Raw genomic sequence first — 26,613 nt, 5'->3', positions numbered from 1 at the left:
CCTCTAAGAGAGAAAGTCTGGATTTGTATTCCAACCGCTACGATAACACGTTAAAATTAACGTGAGGTGAATTTTAAGGAATCGCCGACAACTTCATTCTAGATGTCAACGCCCAAATTCGCGATTGGAAATACTTGATACCGTTAAGTTCAATAAATAACCGAATGACCTTTATTGGGCAAAACGGTAACCCGATACGATTTGAAGAAACCTCAATAACTTGGGGATATCGGTACTTTCCTGGTTAAATCCGACTCCCGAGCAAGTTAGTTGATTGAGAACAAACATATGGGCCTAATGTAAATACATTTGGTCGATGCCGCGTCGACGGTATGTATTTGAAATTAAGGTCGTACAATCCAATTCACATATTGTCCCTAGACCTATATATATGTATAATTGTATATATAGGCGTGGTTGATGGATTACATGTTTGCCTTTAATATCGTATAGTCAGACTATTTTCGAAAATAATTATTTGAATCATTATATTGGCTACTCGGAACTGAATGTGATTTTATGCGCATCACGTCAAACTACTCGCTTTGATTTACTCATAACTGCTTGAAATACATCTATTTTATTATGCTAGTTTAGTGTTAATTTGTTATTCTGCCAGCACCATGCATATAGAGTGACCCTAAGTTGAAATGAAATAAATTTCAACCAAAGTTGTTATAATGACGTAAAAATTGTAATACACGAAAAAGGCCACAGTGCCGAACCTCGTCAACCTACCGAGGTTCGTTGGTGAACGCGAACCTTTAAATTTCTGCGGTTCACACACAGAACGCGAACTTGGCCCCCAAGTTCACACCATCGCTATTGGGAACCACTGTTATAAATCAACGAATTTAACTTCTAGTTCCAGCAATTTGAAAACTGCCACACGATTCTGACCGGTCAACGATGAAGGATGCTGCGACACATACTTTTCAGACTTGGGCTATACCCGGAGGTGCCAAGAACAAAGCCATACGTTTAACCAATTTGTCCGGTGCGAACCGCGAGACGTCTGCTGTAAAGCAATAATTGAGTTTGCATTTCATGGTCATCTGACGCTAATAATGACACAATTTAGATTGTTTTGGCGGTGACTGGTTTACGTGTTTCACATTAGGGTCATGTCAAAGAAGGTTCAATGCACTGCAGCAACGCGGGACAACCGAGCTCTCGGTTTCTGCATAGCGGTATGATCCACCGTTGGATAAATCTCCTTTTTGTACTGTGCTGATATAGTGCAGTTCGTTGAACTAGCTAGTCTGAAGTAACGAGGTAGCTGATGGTAGGTAACCAATTAGCAGCATAGGTAGAGCTGTACCAGTACTTAACTTGCGACCCTGCTTTCCAGGGGTTGCGAAGTTTTAATCCATAGATTCACTCAGCAAATATATGGGCTACACTTATGACAAGTGTGTTGTAGTTGTAGGTTTGCAAAATGAGTCTCTTCGAACGATATAGAACAGCTACTTTTATATGACCGAGCGACAGTAGGCCAATATATATAAATCTTGTTCAAGTGATGTCAGGTTACCATATCAACTTCATACCAGATACTATAGATAACAGTGTTGCCAATTGGCACGACTGGCTGCCAAATTTCCGAATTTCGGCCCTTCTTCAAGTTTCTTGGCACCATGATTATAAGTTTAACAGATAGGCACTATTCTGGCATTTCACATTTGTTCAACCATCACAATGACAATTTGTTTTCAGGATATTTTAGATAGGTTGCAACTATAGCAGGTGCTTCGATAGGAAAGTGGGCTATACCGACCTACCGCAACTGAGGTTGTTCTGATTAAACTAAGTAGATATATGGGTGTGACTCCAGAGAAATTTGGACGGAGGCTGCTTCAACTCTACCATCTTATGCAGTGAAACATTTGAATGAACATTGAATTCCTACTCCCGCGTGCTATTTCTAGTAGCCTATCGTTGGCATAACTGAACTGCTGCAACTCATTCTTCTTGATACATAGGGATGTTTTGAATATTAACAATACTTCAGTCAATTCGGCGCCATTTTATAGAAGATCTAGCTCCCAGAGCCCTTTAGTAATTGGCAACCCTTCTAGAATAGGTACAAAAGATGCGATCATTAGCGTGTCAGCTCGACAGCAATGGATCAGATCCAACTTGGATCATGGACGTCAGTGTCGTCGTGAATCCTTGGTAACATTTTGCATTTATGTTTAGTTGATTCATACGTTTAGAACTTTTTGTTTCGCTGAAGATGGCCTCCAGTCAAGGAAGGTGAGAATTCAGAATAACGATAGGAATTGAAACATCTGTTTTTAACGATATCAGATGTGAAGATAACTCCATGGAAGTAGTGTCCCGCAGTACCAAATCAAAACTTGACGTATCAAATGTATATCAGGTTCGGAGGTGGTCAAAGCAGTCAGCATTTCTAATCATTTGGAAGTAACAATTTCAGCCAAATGTGGACTTCTATCACAAGAAAATGAAGATAGGGAAAGTGCTCGAGCAATTAGTTTCAAGAATGGGGTACACACTTTCAGCATGTAACAAGGTGGCTACACATTCGAACATCGAGGGGGCAACTTCTCGACTAACTCAAAATGATCAATGACTCTACAAATAGGTAGGCCTACAACTGTACAAAGCGTATATACTCGGTTATCTTGATACAGGGTCGCTCTCGCCCAGTTTACATAAAAATTTCACTCATAATAGCGGTTAGGGATGGTCCGTGTGGACGCGAACCTTTTCGAAAGGTTCTGATGTGTGGGCGCGAACGTGAACCTTGTGTCACGTGACGTCATACTGCTAATTCCAACTGTACATTTCAATGAAGTGGTATATTAATGTACATTATACGATGTACATATGATACCCAGCGACGACTAATGCCACGTTATGCCACAATGCTAAAGTACAGGATGTATCAACTGAAGCAATCAAATGCTATAAGAACCCCATGAAATCATATCTTCCGTCGCTTTGCTAGCAATTTCGACGAGGATTTGCAAGGGAATATAAGCTTACGCCATAACGGTCGAGGCCAGACCGGACAATGTATTCGGCGTCTGAATATTGCTACATTGACATTGAGCAGAGTGTAAAACGGGTTTCTATATTTGCTACCGATATACTTTCTGCCGATATTACCCCATGAACAAGCTATACAGTAGCCAGCAACCCAATCGCCCAGCTTTGGATTTTATGATATAATAAACATATCAAATCAAAATTGATCCCACATACGCCTGCTGGATTTTTTTTGCATTAGACAACACTTATTCTTTGTATCAAATTCAAAAATTGGCTGAATAAGCATCATTCGCTGACTACCCATACCTACATGTAGTATATTTCGTTTTTGATGTTGTGTGGATGTGGGTCGAGCTCACAATATAGAGAGTCACTAAAATTCACAAACGGAAAGCTGAATATTCCGAGCAAACATTCATAACGAAGCAAGTATATTTTTTTAAGGTTGGCAAGGTGCATGCTCGTTTAGTGCTGATGTGTTTATGCAGCCAGCGCCCTGCATAGAGTGGTTCAAAGGTGAAATGCAAAGCATTACAGCCAAATATATTATAATTACGTGAAAAATTGAAATGAATGGAAAAGGTTTACAGTACATAACCTAAGGTTCGTTTGTCACCCTGGACCTTTAACTTTCTGAACTTCACACACGATGAACGCGAACGTGAACCTCACATTCATACCATCCCTAATAGCGATACGTGCATATACAATGACTATTTTCTACTTCACGAAACGCAAGGTATACAAAGTAGTCTTGCTTGCTAAGTAGGGTCAGAAGTGGAAGTAGCCTAGTTACAAACCATGCTCACTTGAGTAAGCAGTGCACGCAGACAAAACCTACTCGATTACTCGTAACTGACCAGTGGCCACCAATCCCCTCTGAGCCGATTACATTGTGTATTACTTGGACTATTATCATAGTGCTGCGTTTTGGGCATATCTCGAGATTTTTTAGCATGTTTCTTCGACGCCCTCATTTTATTGACATCCCGTGCGACACGTTTCAATATAGAGTACTAAAATTTATCATTTTTGTAGACCAGTAAAGAGAAGCGACGCCCTGTTCGTTATTCCCTCGCCGATGCGCCTCGTGCTGCGTCCTAGCCGTCCGGCAGGTAAATTCATATAATGCTAATAATTCTCGTCAATGAAACAAGTGCTATCGAGGTCTCCCTCGGATGCTGCTTACCAACCGAACCTTTATAGAGTCGACGCTGAAATTACTCGACTCATGTGACCTATAACTATCCGTTAAAGTTGGCAACCTATGCTGGAGTTCGAACTGGAATTAATTCGGTATATCGCTGGCTATCAGAGTCTGCCAGGTGTGTGCATTGGACATTGCGCCAACATGATGAAGAAATCAAGGCGACTTCCGGTTCCCTAGCACTTTGACTGCCAACAATCCTAAATTTAGGATTTTACTTAATCCCATGAAGTGCCAGCGATTCCATATTTAGGATATTTCTCAAATGCGTTCAGTGAAGTACTGAATTGGTTTTATTCTCGGATAGGCTTGTTTTCAGAAACAACCATTTTCGTTATCGGAAGTATTGTTTTTTGGATTACATCTGTATACAATATGTCAACTTTTTGGGTTTGACCACTATTGGGCTTTTCATAAAATGAGCATCCAAATAATTGCAATATTTTTGAAACTCCTCGATATTGGAATTTTTTTCACAAGATGCACAAGGTTTACACTTATCAGCGCGCCCGATTCCAGCTAAATATCCAACCTGTCGAAAATTCATTGTTTGCTGGCGTTTACTGGTAATTTCCATAATTGGCCTTGCTAGCCAAAGTGCTAGTAAAAGGTTTCCGAAGGGGCCAAATGCCTTTTACGATTCATTGCGTTGGCCACTTGATTGTGGATGACATTTTTAGTCGTCCGACAGGAGAAAGCCGGACTAGGTAACGGTGAAAATAAGACCACGCATAAATATCGGACACGTTTATGCTACGAAAATTCGCCCGGTTATGTCCTAGCCGCGACAATAAGCGCGAAAATTGGTTAATAAAGTGAGTTCGGTCAGTAATATTGTTACATACATATATTGCGAGTCGCTGGGCTCGGTTTAGGGATGGTGTGAACCTCTGAAAGGTTCAGGTTCGTGTGAACGCGAACCTTTATGAAAGGTTCTGTGTGAACCCGAACGTGAACCTCATGACGTCATGTGACGTCATATTGCTAATTACAACCCTACATTTCAGTGAAATGATAGCCTATATTGATGTACATACAGTGTACACGATACCTAGCGACGACTCGGGCCACATAATGCCACCATGCTCAAGTACATATTGACGTTTTAAACGCCGCCAGATGTATCAACTGGGGCAATCAATTGATATAATCATCCCATGAAAATCAATATCTTCCGTCGCTTTGCCCAACAATTTCAACGAGGACTTGCAAGAGAATATAAGCTTACGCCTTAACGGTCTAGGCCGCACCGGAGAATGTATTCGGCGTCTGAGTATTGCTACGTTGATATTGAGCAGAGGCTTGCTAGTTGCTACCGATATTACCCCATCAACCGATATTACCCCATCAACAAGTTATACAGCAGTAGCCAACACCCCAATTGCATTTGATTTTTATGATACAATAAATATATGAAATTAAGATTGACCCCGTATGCCTGCTAGATTTTTACGTCAGACAACGACATCAATTTCGTTGATTGGTGGAATATTTGAATAAGCATCATTCGCTGACTATTTACGCTACATGTAGTATATTTCGTTCTTGATGCGTGATTGAGGGTCAAGCTCACAGCAGAGAATCACTAAATATTCACAAACCGAAACCTGGATAAAACGAGCAAACGTTTGTAGAAAAGCAAGTAAAATTTTTGAGATGGTTAAGGTGCATGCTCGTTTACTGTTGATGTTTTTATGCTGCCAGCGTCATGCATAGAGCGTCCCGCAGTAGAAATGTAATTGATTTCAACCGAAGATGTTATAATGAAGTGAAAATTGTAATATATGAAAAAGGTTCACAGTGCAGAACCTACCAAGGTTCGTTTGTGAACGTGAACCTCTAAATATCTGAGGTTCACGCACAGAACGCGAACGTGAACCTCACGTTCACACCATCCCTAGACAGTACTATACGTCGCCTGGACGTATCATTATCGAAGGTTTCGGCAGACAAACGTTTATCATTGATCGAGACGCAGTAAATTGCATAGCGCGAAGAAACCTTCCAAGTTGAATAATTCTGCCTAGAACCTACCTTATTGTAATATGCGATGATCTACGAAAAATGTGGCTGGCCGCTGGCTACGCCAATGCGTCAGAACTGATATTGTAGTCATCAACATCCCAAACGTCGCAGTAGGCTGTAATCAAATTTTTGTTGGCCTTGCAATATAACTAATTCCGAATATTACTCCCGGACCACGGATTGCTGGCCACCCCTGATCTAGTGCATTGTATTACCATCATCGACTTCGTCCGTACCTCGTGCAGTCGTGCGTTTATATTTTCGTCGCTTTTATGTTATCATTTTGAAGGTACCATTCTGCTTGCCCGTCTATTTTTAATGTCTAATTTTCATTATTATCCGAGGTGCGTATTTTATCAAGGTGCGTGTTTGTTTGAACGACTTTAGTAGGTTGTTCCGACTCGTTTCTATCTTTACGTAGTTGATGAAATGATAACAAATGAATGATTGTGATTCGGGGACTTTAGATGTCGCCAATACCGAAGAGTTACCCACAGCCGCAGCCGCAACCGACACCGAAAGCAGTTGCACGGAAAGCGGGTGAGGACGTTTTCATTTTCTCTGTATATAAATATTAGGGATGGTGTGAACGCGAGGTTCACGTTCGCGTTCTGTGTGTGAACCTCGGGAATTTGAAGGTTCGGGTTCACAACAGAACCTTGGTAGGTTCTGCACTGTGAACCTTTTTCATATATTACAATTTTCACTTCATGATGACATCTTTGGTTCGAATTTATTGCATTTCAACTGCGGGCCACCCTATGAATGACGCCGGCAGCATAAAAAAAACAACTCAAAACGAGCATCCACTTTGACAATTTCAAAGATTTTACTTGCTTTGTTACAAAAATTTTGCTCTAAATATCCAACTTTCCGTTTGTGAATATATAGTGACTCTCTGCTGTGAGCTGACCCGCAATCACATAACATCACGAGCGACATACATAACATGTAGAGAGCGATTCAACCAATCAATGAGATTGATATCGTTTTTTGATGTGACAAATCTAGCTAGCGTACGGGGTCTATCTTCACTTCATATGTTTACTGTATCATTAAAACCAGATACGTGCGATCGAGGTGTTGGCTACAGCTGTATAACTTTTGGGGTAGCCTAATATCGTTAGCAAGTATAACAACCTGTATTACACTCTGCCCAATACCAATGTAGCAATACTCATACACGAATACATTGCCTGGTCTGGTCAAGACCGTTAAGGCGTAAGTTTATATTCCCTGGCAACACCTCTTCAAAATTATTGGCAAAGCCACGGATGATATTGATTTTATGGGAGTATTATATCATCTGATTGCCCCAGTTGGTACATATAGCGACGTTTAAATCGCCAAAATGTACTTCAGCATTATGGCATTATGTGACCCCAGTCGTCGCTAGTAGGGATGGTGTGAACCTCTGAAAGGTTCGGGTTCGTGTGAACGCGAACCTTTTTGAAAGGTTCTGTGTGAACACGAACGTGAACCTCGTGACGTCATATTGCTAATTCCAACCCTATCCTTCAATGAAGTGATAGCCTATATCAGAGGTCTCAAACACGCGGCCCACGGGCCGCATGCAGCCCGCCAGATCATTTTGTGCGGCCCGTGACGACATTTTAGATTTTCAATTATTTTACAATATATAAGTGGCACATATATCTTTTCAAGTTTTAAAGTGGAAATTCGCTCTATTGCTCCGAAAGCCTGGAACTATTCATTAAACTTCACTATCCGCGTCCCTGCAGTAGAATTTTCACTATTTCGCCACATTTCCAATTCATGATGATAAACCCTGACCCTTAGACGATAGTCGTTTACAGCACTATGCTTAAACGATGCGTGACTGAAATTTGTGAGTTGGACTTGGACGCGACCTTTATTAGAATTACTCCGACTCGGGCTGACTCAATGGTTAAATGAAAATGACCCGAGTGGACACGGAGTCATGGGAATAGTAATAGACCAGAAGGTCGCTGCATGGTATTTCGCTTACTAAGCAAGTAGTTTTGGCAACCATTGGCAATCTATTCGTTACATCTTGGATCGCTAAATCATGTTATTAGGCTACTTAAAGGTACGAGTGCCGTAGTGGTACGCTCGTAGATATAACAACAATGGGTTGTTCGGCATTTCGACATTTCTATACCTATGACACATTCATTATTATATTTATATTGTTATTTTTCTGCTCTATTCGAAGGTAATTGACCATGAGCTTAATAACCCACTTATCAGGAGTATACCCAAATCCTGGATTGGGCTACACTGCTGAACCCCAAATGCTGTGATATCAGATCAATCTCTATTATTATCAATCTGTTAAATTCACAATATTCATAGTAGCTGCAAAATTATAACGTGATAGCTTTTATGATAACATTATATATTTTTCCGCTCACATGGCGTCTATATCTTATAATTAATATATATCAAGTACAACAACATTTCTATTAAAATAGTTATAAATGTAATGATTTTTTCATGCCAGGCCTAAATTGATACAAGAATAAATCACATTTTTACGATGCGTGTTGAATGTCAGTCTGCTGTATCAGCTCACTTTTAATAGCACAACTTCATCCCGTCAACTAAGGCCTACTTGGAAAGACATGGAATAGCCTTATCGATGCTGCGGCCCGCGGCGTCGTCAAAAACTGGAAAATTGGCCCGCGACCACATTTGAGTTTGAGACCTCTGGCCTATATTAATGTACACGATACCTAGCGAAGACTCGGGTCACATAATGTCACATTGCTGAAGTACATATTGGCGTTTTAAACGTCGCTCAATGTATCAATCTCGGCTATGAAGGCATATAATAATCTCATAAAATCAATACATTCCGTCGCTTTGCCAACAATTTCGACCAGGACTTACCAGGGAATATAAGCTTACGCCTTAACGGTCTTTGACAGACCGGGCAATGTGTTCGGAGTCGGAGTATTGCTACATTGATATTGAGCAGAGTGTAAAACGGGTTTCTATACTCGCTACCGATACCGTAAACAACAAGTTATATAGCAGTAGCCAGCACCTTAATCGCACGGATTTGGTTTCAATGATACAGTAAGGATATGAAGTCAAGATTGACCCCGTACGCCCGCTCGATTTTTTACATCAGAAAACGATATCAATGTCATTGATTGGTTGAATAAGCATCATTCGCTGACTACGTATATTTCGCTCGTGATGTTGTGTGATTTCGGGTCAAGTTCACAGCAGAGAGTCACTAAATATTCACAAACGGAAAGCTGGATATTTCGAGAAATATTTTGCAACCAAAAAGCAAGTAAAACTTTTAATGTTGTCAAGGCGCATGCTCGTTTAGTGTTGATTTTTTATGCTGCCAGCGCCATGCATAGAGTGTCCCGCAGTTGAAATGCAATATGTTTTAATCAAAGATCTTATAGTGAAGTCCAAATTACAATTTACCAAAAAGGTTCACAGTGCAGAACCTACCAAGGTTCTGTTGTGAACGCGAACCTCTAAATTTCCGAGGTTCACACACAGAACGCGAACGTGAACCTCGCGTTCACACCATCCCTAGTCGCTAGGTATCGTGTACATTAATATAGGCTATCACTTCATTGAAAGATAGGGTTGGAATTAGCAATATGACGTCACGAGACGTCACGAGGTTCACGTTCGCGTTCACACAGAACCTTTCAAAAAGGTTCGCGTTCACACGAACCTGAACCTTTCAGAGGTTCGCACCATCCCTAATAAATATGACTGTATAGTGCGGCGGTTCTTAACGTGCAGTAAGGGCATTTTATGAAATATTTCACAAATCTGTCAACTATATTGTTACCAAACAATTTATTCACCAATATGTCTCTGAAGGTCTCTTATAACATGCGTTAAAATGTTGAAGTCCAACTCTTGTGGGAAACCCCGAAAAAAAGCTGTTGAATTTGACAAATTTGAAAAAATAAAATGGATTAAAAAATTGAAAAAAATCTTTATCGGCTATAAGTAACTAAGGATGGGTTTAATAATGGTTTTTCAGGATTCCCAATTGGTTGGTAAAATTAACATTTTACTACAGACTGTTTTGTGGAAATATATGTAAAAGTAATGGCACTGATGGCATAGTTATACCGTCATAGGTACAGCATTCAGTAATTCGATACCGAACGATTCAACAAATTCTGTATACTGTAATACTGCGTAAAACACACATATATAGGGTTAAAACCAGTACAGTAATTCCTCAAATACAGTACTAAGCAATGCAGAAAGGGGTGAAACGGTGTTTCTGTATCAATCCGTTTTGTAAGATAGACGCAATTGTACCGAAGTAAAGAAGCGACTATGAACCCAGCACGGCTATGTGTGAGTTCATTGTCGATTGTTACTGAATGGATCGTCGCTGTTTCACCATAATTTCTGATCCTTGGCTCATGGATCAGCTTGGATCAGCCTCTCATCTATCCAGGTAACATACTATGAGCAGCGGTTTGGGTCATTAAAGCCTACGATCTTGAGTTTCAACATTCCAACTGGAATGGCTGGATGAAGAGAATCAATGCTAATGATGCATAACATCGCACACAGATCGAGTTCATTCCAGTTATTGAAGGAGACCCTGATGACCTCAACCTTCTCCACCACTCTTAAAAGAGTGCACACAGCATTCTATGGCCCTATAGTGATCGTGGGTCTTCCGATTCCGCTGAAGGCTATATATATAATGAAGCAGACAAATTTGCCAGTCATTCCAAGGTTGTGTGGTTTTCACCTGTTGAAATCATATATTGGATCAATTGGAAACAACATGGAATATTCTTAGCTACTAGATGTGATTCAGTTGATCTATGCTGGAAGCACAGCAACCATAGCCACATCATGGATGGTGTTTTGACAAGGCAATCCGTGCTCACCTCCTCATCGATGCAGCTATCTATCAACATACCATGGAAATTGCCTTAACTGAGGATAAGCGTGGTGACATAAAGTCATTCATGGAAAAGGTGGCTGATTGGGAAATGGAAGCCAGACACTGTGACCCAGTAGTGCGAGTATTTCATCGAAGGTTTGAAGAAACGTTCAATCGATTTGTAAAATGAGGAAGAACAGCTGCACTCTGGGTTGAGTACCACTGCATGGTAGATATGCCCAAGGTCTTTCTTTATCAGAACCGCGTGACTCGCAGACCACAATGGGAATCGGTCCTGCATTGTTACCAAGATGCTTCACACCTGCAGGCCATCATCAGTGGTTCTCAAGCTTTTTTCGACACGCCCCTAGATATAGTAAAAAAATTCACCCCCCTCTTATCGTCATAACGAAAAATATTAAGAAGAGCAACCAGAATATTTGCAATCCCAATGCATTGTTTGGTGGCACGAGAGGAATTGTGGCTGTTGAGACACCTCTCAAATATCTATGTGCTACATGTTATCATTGCACATGGTTATGTTTAATAAATTATTTAAAGTAGTTAAGTAAGTATAGTTAAGTAGTTAAGTATTTAAGTATTCCAGTTAAATACTTTAAATAATTTATTAAACATAACCATGTGCAATGATAATATGTAGCACATAGATATTCCAGCAATTTTGGTGCGTAACCGCTTCTATTACCCCACTTGAGCGTAGCGTAGCTCGAACAGATCTGACCACAACCTAAATCAAAAATCAACGGCAGCTTCACGTATGTACCAGTTACACTTCATTCAGTGACATTTTCTTATTAGTGCAAGGTTCCGTGTCACTCAAAATCTAATATCAGTGCAAGGATGATACGGCAGAATAATGACATTTCAAATCGAAATATAGGCCCAATTACAATCATTGCCATTATTGAAACTTTGATTTTCAGCACAAATTTAAACTATTTCCGAGTTCAAGAAAATCATTTCTCTCAGGCGGCCTCGCGCCTCCACTCAGATGCTTCCACGACCCCCCCCCCCCCCCCCCAGTTTGAGAGCCACTGCATTAGAACGTCTCCCGCCCTCGGCAACCACGTTGGTGAACCGAGCAGAGGGAGAATGAGCAACAGCTTTTCTGGTCACAGATGTTGGGTGCTCACTCACAGTCAGATGTCAAACCGGTGAATAGAGGATGACGTCAGTAGACGTGTACCCGTTGACAGAGACCTTACCGAGACACAGATGAAGCGAGATGCAGGGGCCATTGAACTTGTCCTAAAATGGTTTGAAGAAATGAAGCCATTCGTCAACGATAGATAAAAGAGGTTGCTCGTGTATTTCTCATTTGGATTCAAAAGTACGGGTGATGACGTAGCTGAAATGTTGAGGGAGCAGCTGAAGTTAGGATGGCCGTTGGCCATGCAGATCAACCTCGATGGAAAGTCAGTGACGTTGACCGTGGTTGTCATGTCAAAGGTGAATGTCCTGTCATCGCAAAGAAAATGTCCTAAGGTTTACTGGTAGAACATTCACATTAACTCATTGAAGTTGTTCAACCGACTGATCATTTTCACCCAACGGGATATGGATGTTGCGACAATCTTACAGTACGAGTTCACTCCTTTCCCGATGTCCCTGTTCAGCAACAAAGATCAGAAGATGAACAAGGCTACCAAGGCAGAATTTTCAATACAACCATGTAGGCCTTAACTGATCCACTTGACTTGAACTGATCCACTGGACTTGACTAGCCAACCAATCTGTACCCTCATAATTGATGATGGATGGCTTCTGTACATGGTGAGGTGGAACAACGTCTACAATTACCCAAGCTACCTGCAGTATCTAGGCAGTTGCTTTCAGAATGTCAATGTGGTCTTTGATGGTTACAAGATACAAGATGTTCTCAAGGAAGACTGCTGCAGGAGTGATCAAACCAGAGACACTATCTCTGACAGAGGGTGCAGCTGCACAGTGCGCAACGTTCACTCCGCGAGTACGTGCAGACCCGGGATTGGATTCTTATACAGAACGTGTCTCCGAAACCTAGCGATTATGGATGGAAAATAAACGTGCAGGGATATGAGCAAGTTCCAATACTGGAGGCGTTGGCTCCTGATGAGCTATTGTAGTTTACAAGATGTGGTTGTCATAAAGATTGCAACGGCCGAATATACAGCAGCAAGAAGAATGAGGAGACATGCATTTCGGCCTGTGGACTATGTAAAGGCCTTATAACGCAAAAATTGCAGTCACGGTGATGTTGAGTCCGAAGAAGGCATAGCCAATGCCTGTTGAAATGTCTGATATTGTGCATGAGAAATAGGCTACCTCTTCGGTGAACATATCTATGCGAAATAAAGGCTATTTTGCGCATGAACATAAAAGTGGGTGTGGCTTTCTTCACTAAGCAGAGCTTGTAGTGAAATTTAAGTGTTAACAATCAATTGAGAATCATGTAAAACCATTATCAAATCCGTCCTAAGTTACCTACAGGCTATAAAGATTTTTTTATATTTTATTTTTCAATTCGTCAAATTTAACAACTTTTTTGGGGTTTCTCACAAGAGTTGAACTTCAACATTTTAACACATGTTATTTACACACCTTAATAAACATATTGGTGAAGAAATCTATTAGTAACAATATAGTTCAGATTTTCATAAGTTTCCGTTACTAGTGGACGATACCTTTCCTCATAGTGGACGATGTTCAGAAACAGGGAATCGAAAACGTACGAAGGGGGCGAAATTGTTGATGTACTGATATACTTAATTATCCGGACTCCCGTACAAAATACACGTGGAAAGGGAAGCGATAAATACATGTCAAGATCGATAAGGGGGAGATGAGTTAAAAATGGTTACGAACCACCGGTATAGTACCTATTTTAACGAGGGGTTTTGATATCTTGCGTTTTAATATGACTCGGTTCCTCGTCTGTTTTGCTCGATTTGTATAGGGCGACCGATGCTCATCAAACCAGCGTTTGTAGATTCGACTGTCGACAAACCTGAATGATCGTTATTTACTTGAAGAGATGAGTCAAATATTGTGTCACTCAGACGGATACTCGCGAATCCCACTTTACAGGAATGACGTTGAAATACTCCCGGAGATGACAAAATTTCTAACGCGTCAACCGAAAGTACCGGTACCGAAAGCACCGAAAGTACCGAAAGCACCGAAAGTACCGGAACGAAGCGTGGTTCCAGCTTCGGAACCTCAAGGTCAGTATAGCGATTCAGAGGTATGATGCTGGGCTAGCATCTGGTCTGGCGGACGCCGTGATACTGTCACACATGGCTACGACACAGTCGCGTACATTCACCATAACGTTTTTACAGAAACGCATGTTGACCCGCCATCGTTAGCGAACAAGACGACGCGAATTTCGACGCGAATTTTATCTGACAAGGAGCTAGACCTCATCGCAATTTACAGAAGTAGGTTCAGACCTATGAAATTTAGAAGTCTGACATTTACTTCGTTTCCATGCACGGCCGAAGGACGGCCGAAAAACCATGTCGCATGCGTTGTAGCCTACATGTCGGCCGTGTTTCCATGACCAGACCAGGCGTAATCCGACCGTGACTTGGCCGAACTAGATGGGCGAAGCGTTCGCGATGACGTTTATGGCTTACTCATTATTAATTTCATAATGATCACAATATTGCGAAAAGCATGAATGGGTCGACACGAGTAACACGACTTGTAGCGGTCATTCAATCAAACAACCCGCTTAGACCTTGAACACGTAGGCCTAAACCCGTCCAACATGTAAGATGGTCATGATGAACCACTAGCTTAAAACTAACAGAAGATAAAATAAAATAGAAAAAAGATGAAAATTGGGTGGCATATCCTAGTATGTGGGAGATATAGATATGGGATATCGTGGCCTGATAATTTCGTAGTTTGTATTGTAGCCATGCACCAGAACCAGGGCATGGTATGGTATGGTATGGTATGGTATGGTATGGAACGAAATTTCGGTATGGAATATGGAAGAGTGCAAGTATGGTATGGTATGGAAATTTCACAAGTATGGTATGGAATGTTATTTCCATACTTCCATACTTTTTCCATACTTTGACAGTTTGCCAGAATCATGACAATGTTACCACTTTCGATTTGTCAAATTGATTGCATACCACAGAAAATCGCTCACTGTCTATGTTCATATCTCAAATTGCGATTTATCACTCACCCACCCCGGTCGACATCTATTTGAAGACAACAAAGTAGCGCTACACGTATATGAAGGGAAATAATTTTAATAATGAATGTTCAAATCAAATCAAATCAAATCTAGATATCATAAAAACGAATGATATTCGACCGCTGTCGCGTTACAACTTGCATATCGCTTATCGTAACTTCCACTCCGTAAACTACCAAGGGAGTTTAAAAATTTTAGATTCTGAGAATGTAAAAGTTACATGACTATTTTATTCAATTTGTTGAACTTGGAAATAATTTTCCCCGCTTTGGTACGATGATCATCACGCACTATCCATTTGACATAACCATTATTGTAATTCAAAAATATGTCGCTTGTCTTGGAGCGACATTACGTTATGCCGGCCTCCAACACGCATTAAACTTCATGAAATTGGGTTATCTCTGATAAAAGAATAGACACCATGATCTTGGTTAAAGAATCTAATGCTGTGTGACCCACAGATTCGCGAGAACAATGGAAATTTGATCCGCTGTACCAAAATTATTGTAGTGGTGTTTCGAACCGGTGGGTAATTTAGGGGTTCTGGTCGGGTATAGATTCACTTGTAAAAAATCACATTATTAACCTCGTTTATTAAACTTCTCTATGGAATGCCGATCGTATCTATAATATTTAGGCCTATTAGCTCATTTGCAATTCAGGAATTCGTATTACCAGTGTCTCCAATTAGCGAGAATCGACTGGACATAGCAGCACGCGATCTCACGCAAACACGTTGTTATTCAGTCGCATGCGAAATGGTGTGATTGAAATCACCTGATTCGTTATAATAAGAGTTCATATATGTATGGGAATATGTATTCAGGGACATCGCCGACTGGCTAATTGATAGCATAGTTGGACTCGTTACGGATGAAATGACATATTTCTTTTCGAGTCGCGTAGGGTGCGAAAGTGAAGCTTATGGCGGCTTATATCTAGCAGCAGGAAGTTTATCTGGCCCAAGCATTGTTTGGCATTTACACATATAAATTGCTGCTACCTCGCTACGTTTGGAAATATTCCAAACTCTTCCAATTTTTCTGTCGGCTTACACATACATTTGACAGAGGCGAAACATTACGTTTACGGTTACCAGTTCACTGCAGTGCTCATTCAGTTCATTGCGTGCTGTTCAATTCTGGGTGTCTTAACTTTCACCAATAACAAGTCTTTACAAAACAAAGTCTTACCAAATTTTATTGGAGGGAGCACTTTTAAAGGGTGGAAATATAGATTTCAGGAAATGGGGAATAAAGGAAAAGGGGTTGGGAAGCAATCTTCTAATTTCACAATAACTTTGGTTTATGCAATTTTGTAGATGATGTTACCGCTAGCTGTCATGAGATTCTGTTGTGATTTACAAATAATCCCGTGTGTAGGCCTATATATTATACGTTCCGACCTCGATGATTAGGTAACATACATTGCTGACGACATATATTGTATAAAGAAACTGGAGATATCATTGGTGCATCAGGGCTGTTTAAATGGATAATTTCATCCAAAATAATTAGAATTAAAACGCCGCAACATTTCCACATATCAAAAATAGAATGTCACTTGAGAGGTTGGGCAAGTTACGAAAGTATGGAAAAAGTATCAAATATGGTATGGAAGCATGTTGCTATGGTATGGAAAATTGTCAAGTATGGTATGGAACGATTGGGCGGGTATGGAGTATGGAAAATTCCCATTCCATACCATACCATACCATGCCCTGACCAGAACACAAACCCTCGAATTGTGGCAGAAACGTATGTGAGCAGATCGCGAAGAAGATTTCGGTAGCCAACGGGTAATTCGTAGCAGTACCGGTACTACTAATTTCCGTTGCAATCATAATTAAATTCCTGGTTTCTCAATGCGTCTAAGATCCGTCCGGAGTGCAGCCATGAACATTTGATAGGAAGAGTGTATTGTAAGTAGCAAATAGCAATTTGCTAATAGAAGACACAGCGCTAGCATGGCCGAACGGCCAAGCTGAAGTATTCACTCGATGACCGACGAGTCGGCCGACGTGGGCGTACTTGCGCAACAAAATTCTCTCGTTCGTCGGCCGAGTCTCTCGAAAATGAGCCCATCGGCCGTGCATGGAAACGCAGTAATTGTCTCGATATATATGAGCCCTGGGCTGAAGGCTATCGGCCGTACTTTGACTTCAGCACCCTACAGCTATTCCCAACAACAAACGTTCTCAGTATATTTATTCGTTTGCTTTGTCGAAACCATAAGAAGTTCAGACCTTATTGAAAATGCTGAACTGTTCCGAACAGCCGGTGGATTTGTCAGTGTGATAACTATAATAAAAGCGACGCCTCAATATTGCATCAATACAGTGCTTTTCGAGCAGTGGAATGGTGCGCATGCGCACTTGTGCGGAAGAAAAACATTGCAGTGCCTATGACAAGCGTGGTGTGGATGAGTGCGGATGAAAATCGTAAATGGTTACGTTATCAGACGCAGTCTCGCATCAGCCGTAATGAATTAATATTTGCGCACTATAATTATTCCGTAATGAAAAGTCTGGTTCGAAAGCGCGTGGAGTGGCAGGCATACACTGTATCAGCCCGGCAAGCCTGCGAAACGCGAAATAAAAATGACATTAAATTGATTTTTTGCTTTCTTTCTCAGAACAGTCATCATATTTTTGCCGTAACGGCTCGATTAGCACGGGGCATAAGATGGTAGTAAATTTCATCATTGTACGGTAACATTTGCAAGTCGCAAGGGGTGTGCAGCGAGCGGGTATGGGCCTAGTAGACGCATTTATTTCGAGGCCAAACCCTTCTGCGTCAGGACACACGAAGACGTGAAGTTTTGGCCAACATAACGGTGGGAAGGTGTGGTGCCAAACACATCAATGGTTACAAAACCATGGTCAGAAATGACCGTCGCTCGTTCGTTCATTGTGCGTAACAATTTTTGGTTGGTTTGGTCGGATCAAATTGTATTTGTAAAAAAGTGCGGATGGCGCTCAACAAGGTTGAAAAGCACTGCATTAAGAGTTTCGGAAATCAATGTTTCACTTGATGAATTCGGCACCTATGTATTCAGTGAAGCGGCACTGCGTTCTAAACATGATGGGGTCTCAAATTAAAGACGAAATCGGGAAAAACTGTTGGCAGCCGCTATTTTCTTCACAAAGCCACCGTATTGGAACAGCTGCTAAAATATTTTGAAAAAAACACAGCTCTGTATATCTATGGCTTCGATATCACCCGTCATCGCTCCTCAACCCTTGCAACTTTCTGATACACATTTCTTCACTCTTGCGTCACTTTCCCGGTTGCGACCTCCGCCTGATCCTACTTCAGTGATTACCAGTGTTTGGACGACTCTAGTTAACTTTTTCAGATGATTTGACGTGACTCGGAGTCACCTTTCAAAAATGGCTCGACTCCACTCGGTTTTCATAAGTCTGGATTGAACCGTGACTCGAAGCAAAATTCTTGAGTGTCAAGTCACTTATCTGATCAGTGTAGACTAGTGGTTCCCAACGTGGGCGATTTGGCGGTCTAGGGGGGGCGAAAATAACGAATGGGGCGATAGGGGGGGCGAAAACGGACGAAGGGACGATAGGGGGCGAATACAACGAAGGGGGCGATGGCGCGTTAACGGCTATATTGGAGTCGGGACCGTAACTACCGCACCCAAACCCCCCAATTGGTGGTGGGGGGCCCGAAATCGAAGGAAGCCCAAAATTATTTCGTGGATTAACATGAATGATAGAGTAATTTTTTAGAAATTCATGCGACTTTTTCAAAAAATTTTCGCGCTGCGTGCGATTTATTATTTTCATGTATCTTGATGTTGGGGTCCTCGTCACCCGACAAAAATACGCATGATTTATGGAAATGGGAGACTTCGGCGTCGGCCATTACTGCGCCACGACGCACCAAAACATATCATGAAGTTACAGGCCATGTAACATGCGACTCCAAGAAGTGTGCCAGAACGATCAGCAGCGAGAAGACCGAAAATTTCGATATATATACATACATATATGTTTAATTGTCCATAGGCGCCTCAATGGCTGGCGTCGAATGTTCCTGTCCTGGCGACCTTAACCCTACAGGACAAATGCCATCCCGCAAGGAAAAAAATATTTGCCAGTAAAGAAATACCAATATGAAATCATGTGCGTCTTTTAGTTTGGTACGTTTTTACGATTTCCATATCTTCTGACATAGCAGATATAGGAGGTCAGGAAATAGCATCATGTAAAGAGGTCAATATAACAACGATTCCGCACGAAGATGTTTAATTATTATTTAGGGGTCCTACATTTTCCAACATACCACATCGACCTTATTGACCGATTCAAACATGAATTATATAAATTTGTCGCGCTTGGCGCGTTTAGGCGAAATACGGTGACTTACCAAACAGTACATGAGATAGGTATAGCTGATATGTAGCGACAAAAAGCCCACTGGCTCATGGGGGTTCTGGGGATTGGTTACTTGACTCAGAAAAGATACTGCGACTCAATATGCACTTCAATCACGAAATTCGAGTGACTTGACGTGATTCGAGTCCAAATGTGCCACGACTCTAAGGTAGTGGCTTGATCCCAACACTGGTAATTACGTGCGAAATATGTGATGCGCTGCCCACTTTCTCTCCAGTGAGTTAAGTTAAGGGAGTATACTAGATCCTTCCGTGCCGCATATGGAATTGTCTCGTTTTTCAATTCGAGTAATAATAGTAAAATTGTGTCGCCACGATTGATCGTAAAACCTCCGAGCGAACGAAAATTTGTGTTATTGTGATATTTACTGGCTCCCGCCATTGATCTTAGATTGTATTATAGTAGCATGTGTCGTTTCTTAGTGCCACTGGTCGCGCTCTTGACCTTATAGCTTCTTAGTTTCCCTCGCACCTTATCTTGTCTCTCCTGACGCAAGCCTTTGAGAAGAAAATAAAGAATACGAAGAGGGCGAACGCGTTTACCCGCGAATACCCTCTTGGAAAGCACAGACTCTAATAACAACTTGGAAAGTACAAATAAACAGTAAACATGCCTACCGCCAGTTCACCATAGTCATCAAAAATTATACTCATATTGCCAAATTCATTCCACTCGAAGCTTTTCAATGGACTCTCATCAGGAGAGGAAAACCAGATTCGATAATTTCACCTCCGATCTCCGTTTTTATCCAGGCGAGGCCCTTGTCCAATACATGGGGGGTGAGTACGAGGCGGCGAGAAAGAGTTTGAAAAAAGCTGCCCGACTTATGGCTACCTATGATCTCCACGACCTCCTACTAATGGCGGAGTGCACCGTATTGCTGTGGGAAGACTCGCGGGACTACTGGGTCGATTTCCAAGTCGAACTCGTCGCATCCAACGTGTCCAACGACCGAATAAAGCGTTGGGCCGGCCGTTTCTTCCCGAGACAAGGACACAACGTCGACTCTCTCCGTTCCATAGGGGGCGTACTGGTACTTTGCGGTCTCATGAAAAAATACGAAAGCGAAGGCATACTGTGCGTAGATTACGTGAATGAGCTTCGGGATTTTTTGGTGGGCCTGGACGGCGTCGTTCACTACGTGATCAAACGTAATTTCCATAGACGATTTGAACTGGAAAAATTCTTTTCTGACGTGCGCACCGATTTGCGCAGTAAACTGGTGGAATACAACAAACTCGACGCGGTGGACCAAGCTTGCTTAGATCATGGTGTGATCACCAATCATTGCGTGCAGGAAGACTACCCGCGTGCGTTGGATGAGGCCATATGGGCCATCAAAGATATAGAACGTAACCGGGCCAATCCTTCAAAGTATAAAATCTACGCGAGACTGTTGATGTGGCGGGGCATCCTGCGTGTTACACAGGGCGAGGTTGATGAGGGCATCGTCGACATGGAGAAGGCCAAATCGGCTATGGCGCACGCCACCGATTATTTCGACGACAGTGACATGGAATACCTGATGAGCCTGGTCGATACGAATATAAAATATGCACGTAAAGGGAAAGCGAACTTGAAAACCCTCCAAGCTGACATGTATCACGCTGCTTCCTCCCCCGTGAGGCGCCGAGTTGTGTATGACGCTGTGAAACCCCAAGCAATGTCGGGAGCTGCCAAGCCTCGCGAAGCATCAGGGGCTGTTGAACCAGCAGCACCGGGAGCTGGGAAGTCGACGGCAGTCGAGCACAAAGCTTCAGCGAAAGCGAAATCCCCAAGGAGCAAATCCAAGTCGAGGAAGTCCAAGTGATCTCGCATCATATGAATAGCTTGTTGCATGTTTGGTGTTGTTCTGAGCCCCGTAACCACAATAAAAACGACCTTGTTGGATGGTTATCAATCCATGGGCGGGCGCAGGGCTGTAATGACTCTTCCCGTCTTGACTCGAGACTCGGCCAAGTAATGTGACTCGAGACTCGGACGGCAAATACAGGCAATTCATTGATACTACAAAGAATAGCAAAGTTCCACAATATTAGTATTTCAATCAGTACTCTTACATTAAAATGAGGTCCAGAAATTATTAAGACTGATGAAAATTAGATTATTATGAATGTGAGGCATTCCATATCACCCAAACAGCGTTGCAAAAAATTACATTACTTGAAATGAGCATTACTTGAACTCGAAACTGAACACCAAACACGACCACTTGGACTGGGACTTACGTTTTGGGCTTGCGGTAAGATTGACTTGTTACTAGGAACCCTTTGACCTCGTTTCAACCTTCGGCGTGCGTGTATTTGTTACCTGACACGGTTAGTTATCGCTGAACATGGTCTGGAAAACTTAGGTTAGGTAACAAGTAGGAGCGTGCTTTACGATCGGACCCTTACACCATCTTTATTCGGAAAGTTATTATGCTTGTTTGCTTATGCTTATGCTTATTTCTCGGACGACACAATCAAGAATACTTATACTAGTGTTTCAAAATTTCGATATCCAAAAAAGATATGACTTTTCGAAAATTCTGAAATCTCTAGTACAGGGGTGGGAAAACTACGGCCCGCGGCCAGCATGTGGCCCGAAACACCTTTCTGTGCGGCCCGCCAGAGTCTAAAGAAACAAAAACAGTGATAAAATGCGTACTAAAAATCGAATTAATGAAGGGACTTCATTAAACTTTTTCTTTGTATATTTCACCATGATAATTCGAAGGCAGTGCTTCTCAAATTAAGGTGGGCGCCCCCCACCCCCTTGGGGGCCTGAAAGCATCTTAAAGTTGGCGAGAAGCTGAGATCAGATGAAAATATTTTCCGCGCACCGCGCGATTTACACCCAATTCCTAATTATTGCTCTGTATTTAGTCTCAATTTCATATTTGAAGATATCTCATCCATAGTCGTAACCTTCCGTGCCATCACACTATCCGCTAGGTTTGCTAGCATCCTGGTTGCGTTCTGTGATATGACGATAAAGGGGCGGGGCGAAATACTTCACCATCACAAGAACAGGGGCGTGTCTCAAAAAGTTTGAGAACCGCTGTTCTAAGGTAAATACTTCCTGAATTAGTTAAGTTTAATTGCTTGTGCAACCATCTCAAGGCCCACGCAGTTTAAAAGGTTTCAACTGCTAAAAAATCACAGAAATCTTTAACGAGATTGACATAATTCGGATCACGAGTGTGATTTCAGATCGGCCACTCCAGCTTTAATTATTTTACCCCAGTTTTAATTCTTTTAGTTATGTGCTTATAAAAACGATTGGCGCGTGTATCAGGTATAGATTCGTTATCCGTATGCGTAGAATTCGAGTATTTATATTTTATCTAAAAATAGTAGAAGCATGTATGAAGCGAACATGGTTATGATTCTGTCAGCTTTGTGTGTCTTGGAACTGAACCGAAAGTGGAATTAGTAAATATCTGAACAGATCGCTGAACAATCCTGCTCTAAGAATCGGGACAACCGACTTTCATCTCTATAGTTTTGACAAATTGGTTATTGAGGTCGACCAGCCTATGAAATCTCGCCACTGTTTCTGACGCGTGTACGATATCATCAAGGCAATGTTTGTTTTAAATAAGCATATATATTATCTCCGTGCCCTCACTATATGATGAAATGCCAATATCGGGTTTTGGTTTATAATCTCCATTTTATATTGTGCGGGCCGCGAATGGATTCAGATGTTGAATGCGGCCCGCGAGCTCAAAAGTTTGCCCACCTCTGCTCTAGTACCATAAAAGAAAACTGGAGAATAAAAAAAATTAAGCAATAGTACTGTGTTGACTAAACAAGAGGTCATCTTTCGTTTCGAATACCGAATTACCCGCTTCTACACTATTTCAGCGGTGTTGACTACATCTCTACTCCCAAATTATCGTTGATTGCCTTGCAATCTTGCATACTCGATCGCATTTCAACACTGTTTCTTAAGAAAGAGGAAAGTTAGGCGTCCTCCGACGACACATTCAATTCATTGAAAAAATACGACTTTATACGGGGATCCCGGAAACTTGAATTATCATTATATTTCTGTTCCCCAACTCGGAATACAAAATTCGAAGTGAACTGTTGTTCTCACCATACTTTCTAAATATGACGGGATTCTGTGACTCATTCCCATTTCACACGTCCCCTGATTCCATACTACATAAAAGAACCAAAGGATATATCATTTACACAAGATTTGTTATTGTTAGTGCTATAGAAGGTCTTCGAATCGATTCCAATTCTGTGACACTCCAAAATAGAGTCAATTACTAAACTTCCTACTGAAGAAATTCAGTCCCATCTCTACAATTGCAGCCTGCGCAATCTGATCACTAGCAACTAATATTGATTGACTGCTTTAGGAAACAAAGTAATTAATATCTGTTGCCTGTACTCCATCTGAAAGGCATCACCTCATCACCTTTTCCTTCATACCATTTATTCGTAAAAAATATAGTGCTGAAGCGACAGCTTTGAACTAACTATTGGTCCATGCACCGCCTTAGAATTTGGCCATTTCTTCAGCATCCAAATCTCACATCGGCAGGACATGCTCAAAAGTCACAATCGTAATCCTCTCGCATCTAGAATATCATTCATTACCAAATTTCTCTAGTCAAGCTTTCTTAGCTGATTGGCAAATTTAATTCGTACCCATTTATATTTCATACATATTGATGGCGCCGCGAGTCTCCACGAGAGCCTCGAGATTGTTAAGAATGGAGTTGGACAGAATACAGAACACAGAAGCGTGCCAGAGATGAATATGCTGATTTCCGACACGAATCTTCAATGGTGAATCTTATTATTATAGCCTATATGCAATATTGGCAATGTACAGCAAAAGTAACTTTCTGAATATAATACAAGATATCGTGTGTAGACTAACTGTTGAGTGTACAGGGTGGCGTAGTTTGCGGTTCTCTTCTTCAGGTAAGTACCGTGCCAATTTCTGGCACCCGGGAAATATAGCGCGTGTTCTAATAGCAATTTGAGAGCCTGTGCGGGTGACACATCAAGTATTCTTCGCATAATTTTCTATGCTGGGACGATTCGAGGAAGTGCTCCAGTGAACAAATGCGTGCCGGAGAGAGAGAGAGAGATGGTATTCTTTTTCGCCTACAGCCCTACACCATCGAGATGATTTGACGACGGGGTTGCGATACGGCCATGTGGTCATCTAGTCTGCGCCCCCGTTTTTCTCCTCCATGCTATCCGTGATTGCTGAGCGCCTAGCACGATAGCTGCGGATACCAATTATCGAGTCTTTGGTATGACCCGGCCGGGGATAGAACCCACGACCTACCGCTCGAGAAGCCGGACGCATCAACATTACACTATCTCGCTCGATGCGAGTGGAGGTGGAAGTTTTGTAGTCTTACAAATGAGGATGTGTGACCTCGATGCCACAGACACATATAACTGTAGCTAGATTGCAATAGGATTACGTTGGCTTTCTGAAGAGAATGACTGCTGCCGAAATTACTTTCTCACTTCTATCTTTGATTTGAAACCACATTATATTTAGATATTTGAGACGGCTGAGGCCAGCAGTATACCTTACCAAAGTGTAATGCGGCCTGCATTTGAAATAGTGTTGCTATCATTGACCCAGGTCTTCGTAGCCGCGGCGTCCGCCCTATATAAGAGGAGCTTGCACGGGAAGGATGACTTTTTAGACACGGAGCTACTTTTCCTGGGAGGGTATTTCAGCCCAAATCGCGGCCGAATGGGTCCGCGATTGGGAACCACTGCGCTGGAGCGTCCAGCTTCTTGAGTCCATCTTCATCGTGCGCGTGGATATACTCACGCCTTACAATGAGCGATTTCGTCTGCTGCGTTTACAGACGTCTTCTGTAACGATGAGCAATAATTGAGTTTCCACGGTCGCAATTGCGGGCATCGTACTCTAATAATGATTTAAATTTATCTCGTCCCGTTCGGTTCATATCAGGAAAGGTGCACTGCCGCAGAACGAGGAATGAGCCGCTGAATTCGACAGTTGTTTCTTTGTAGTGGCCTCTCCCCCGTATATTTATCCATTGTTGTCTACTGTGCCGATATAGTGCAGTAGATAGGACTTGCAGCAGTAATTAGGTAGGTAAAGGTAGCTATCAAATATTGTAGATTGAGATGTACCAGTTATTGACTTTTTGAGCTGCTATCCAAGGGTTGCGAAGTTTCAATCCACAGATTCATTTTATCCATAACATACTTCTGATCTGTGCGTTTTCGTTAAGTGATTCTCTCGGACGATAGAACAGAGAGGTTTGTATGACCGAGCGATAGTCAGAGCACAGTGCCCTACATGGTGTGGACACGGGCAAATATCACGGCTCAGTGAAATTGGTCTACGTCACACTTTCCATTTGGTTAAAGGCAATTTGATGGTAATTTTTGACCGGTTTGCTGAAGGCAAAATTTGATAAAACGAGTTTTATTCGAAAGCTACCGCGGTACTGATTGCGAAAATATAAATTTTGTTCTGCTCGTGGTCCTGGAACCCTCAGCCTCAAATGTTGCATTGAAGCAGAGTGTTGTATTTTGACGCAACCGTGCCGTTTGGGAATAGGTGAATAGAGAGAGAGAGATATTTATTTCTTCGCGCAAACCGCAAGCGTGATTGCAATTGTTGTGCAACCGAAGGAGCATTCACACTCTCACTCTCATGTGCACTTGTTCCTGAGCTGCTCATACGAGATTGATGCGTCACAATACCAAGTTCCGTAACAATGCAGTTCTAGGACCACAAGCAGAATAAAATTTATATTTTCGCAATTAGTACCGCGGTAGCTTTCGATTCATGCCCGTTTTATCGAATTCCACGCTCGGCAAGCCGGTCAAAAATTTCCCTCAAAT

The 26,613-nt window shown here is 41.9% G+C and overlaps 1 protein-coding gene across 1 annotated transcript; it reads left to right on the top strand.

Moving 5' to 3' along the window:
• The first annotated feature begins 2,155 nt into the window (after positions 1-2,155).
• On the top strand, positions 2,156-21,649 carry LOC145456180 (uncharacterized). Its single transcript, XM_080334248.1, has 6 exons — positions 2,156-2,256; positions 4,057-4,133; positions 6,718-6,790; positions 14,214-14,350; positions 14,468-14,566; positions 20,512-21,649. Exons 1-6 carry the CDS (start codon positions 2,237-2,239, stop codon positions 21,567-21,569), a joined length of 1,464 nt encoding a protein of 487 aa, XP_080190374.1. The 5' UTR covers positions 2,156-2,236; the 3' UTR covers positions 21,570-21,649.
• Positions 21,650-26,613: the final 4,964 nt, after the last annotated feature.

Source organism: Botryllus schlosseri, chromosome 14, assembly GCF_051294905.1.
Source record: "Botryllus schlosseri isolate E-star chromosome 14, Bs_hap1, whole genome shotgun sequence".
Lineage (NCBI taxonomy): Eukaryota > Metazoa > Chordata > Ascidiacea > Stolidobranchia > Styelidae > Botryllus > Botryllus schlosseri.
Note: the sequence above shows the minus strand (reverse complement) of the source record. Positions and strands in the feature narration are given on the sequence as shown.

Coding starts and splice junctions, on each gene's coding strand:
- LOC145456180 (XM_080334248.1), top strand. CDS start 2,237: ATGGCCTCCAGTCAAGGAAG. Junction 6,791..14,213: donor AGCAGTTGCACGGAAAGCGG/GTGAGGACGTTT, acceptor CCCACTTTACAG/GAATGACGTTGAAATACTCC. Junction 14,567..20,511: donor CCTCATCGCAATTTACAGAA/GTAGGTTCAGAC, acceptor GTTTTTATCCAG/GCGAGGCCCTTGTCCAATAC.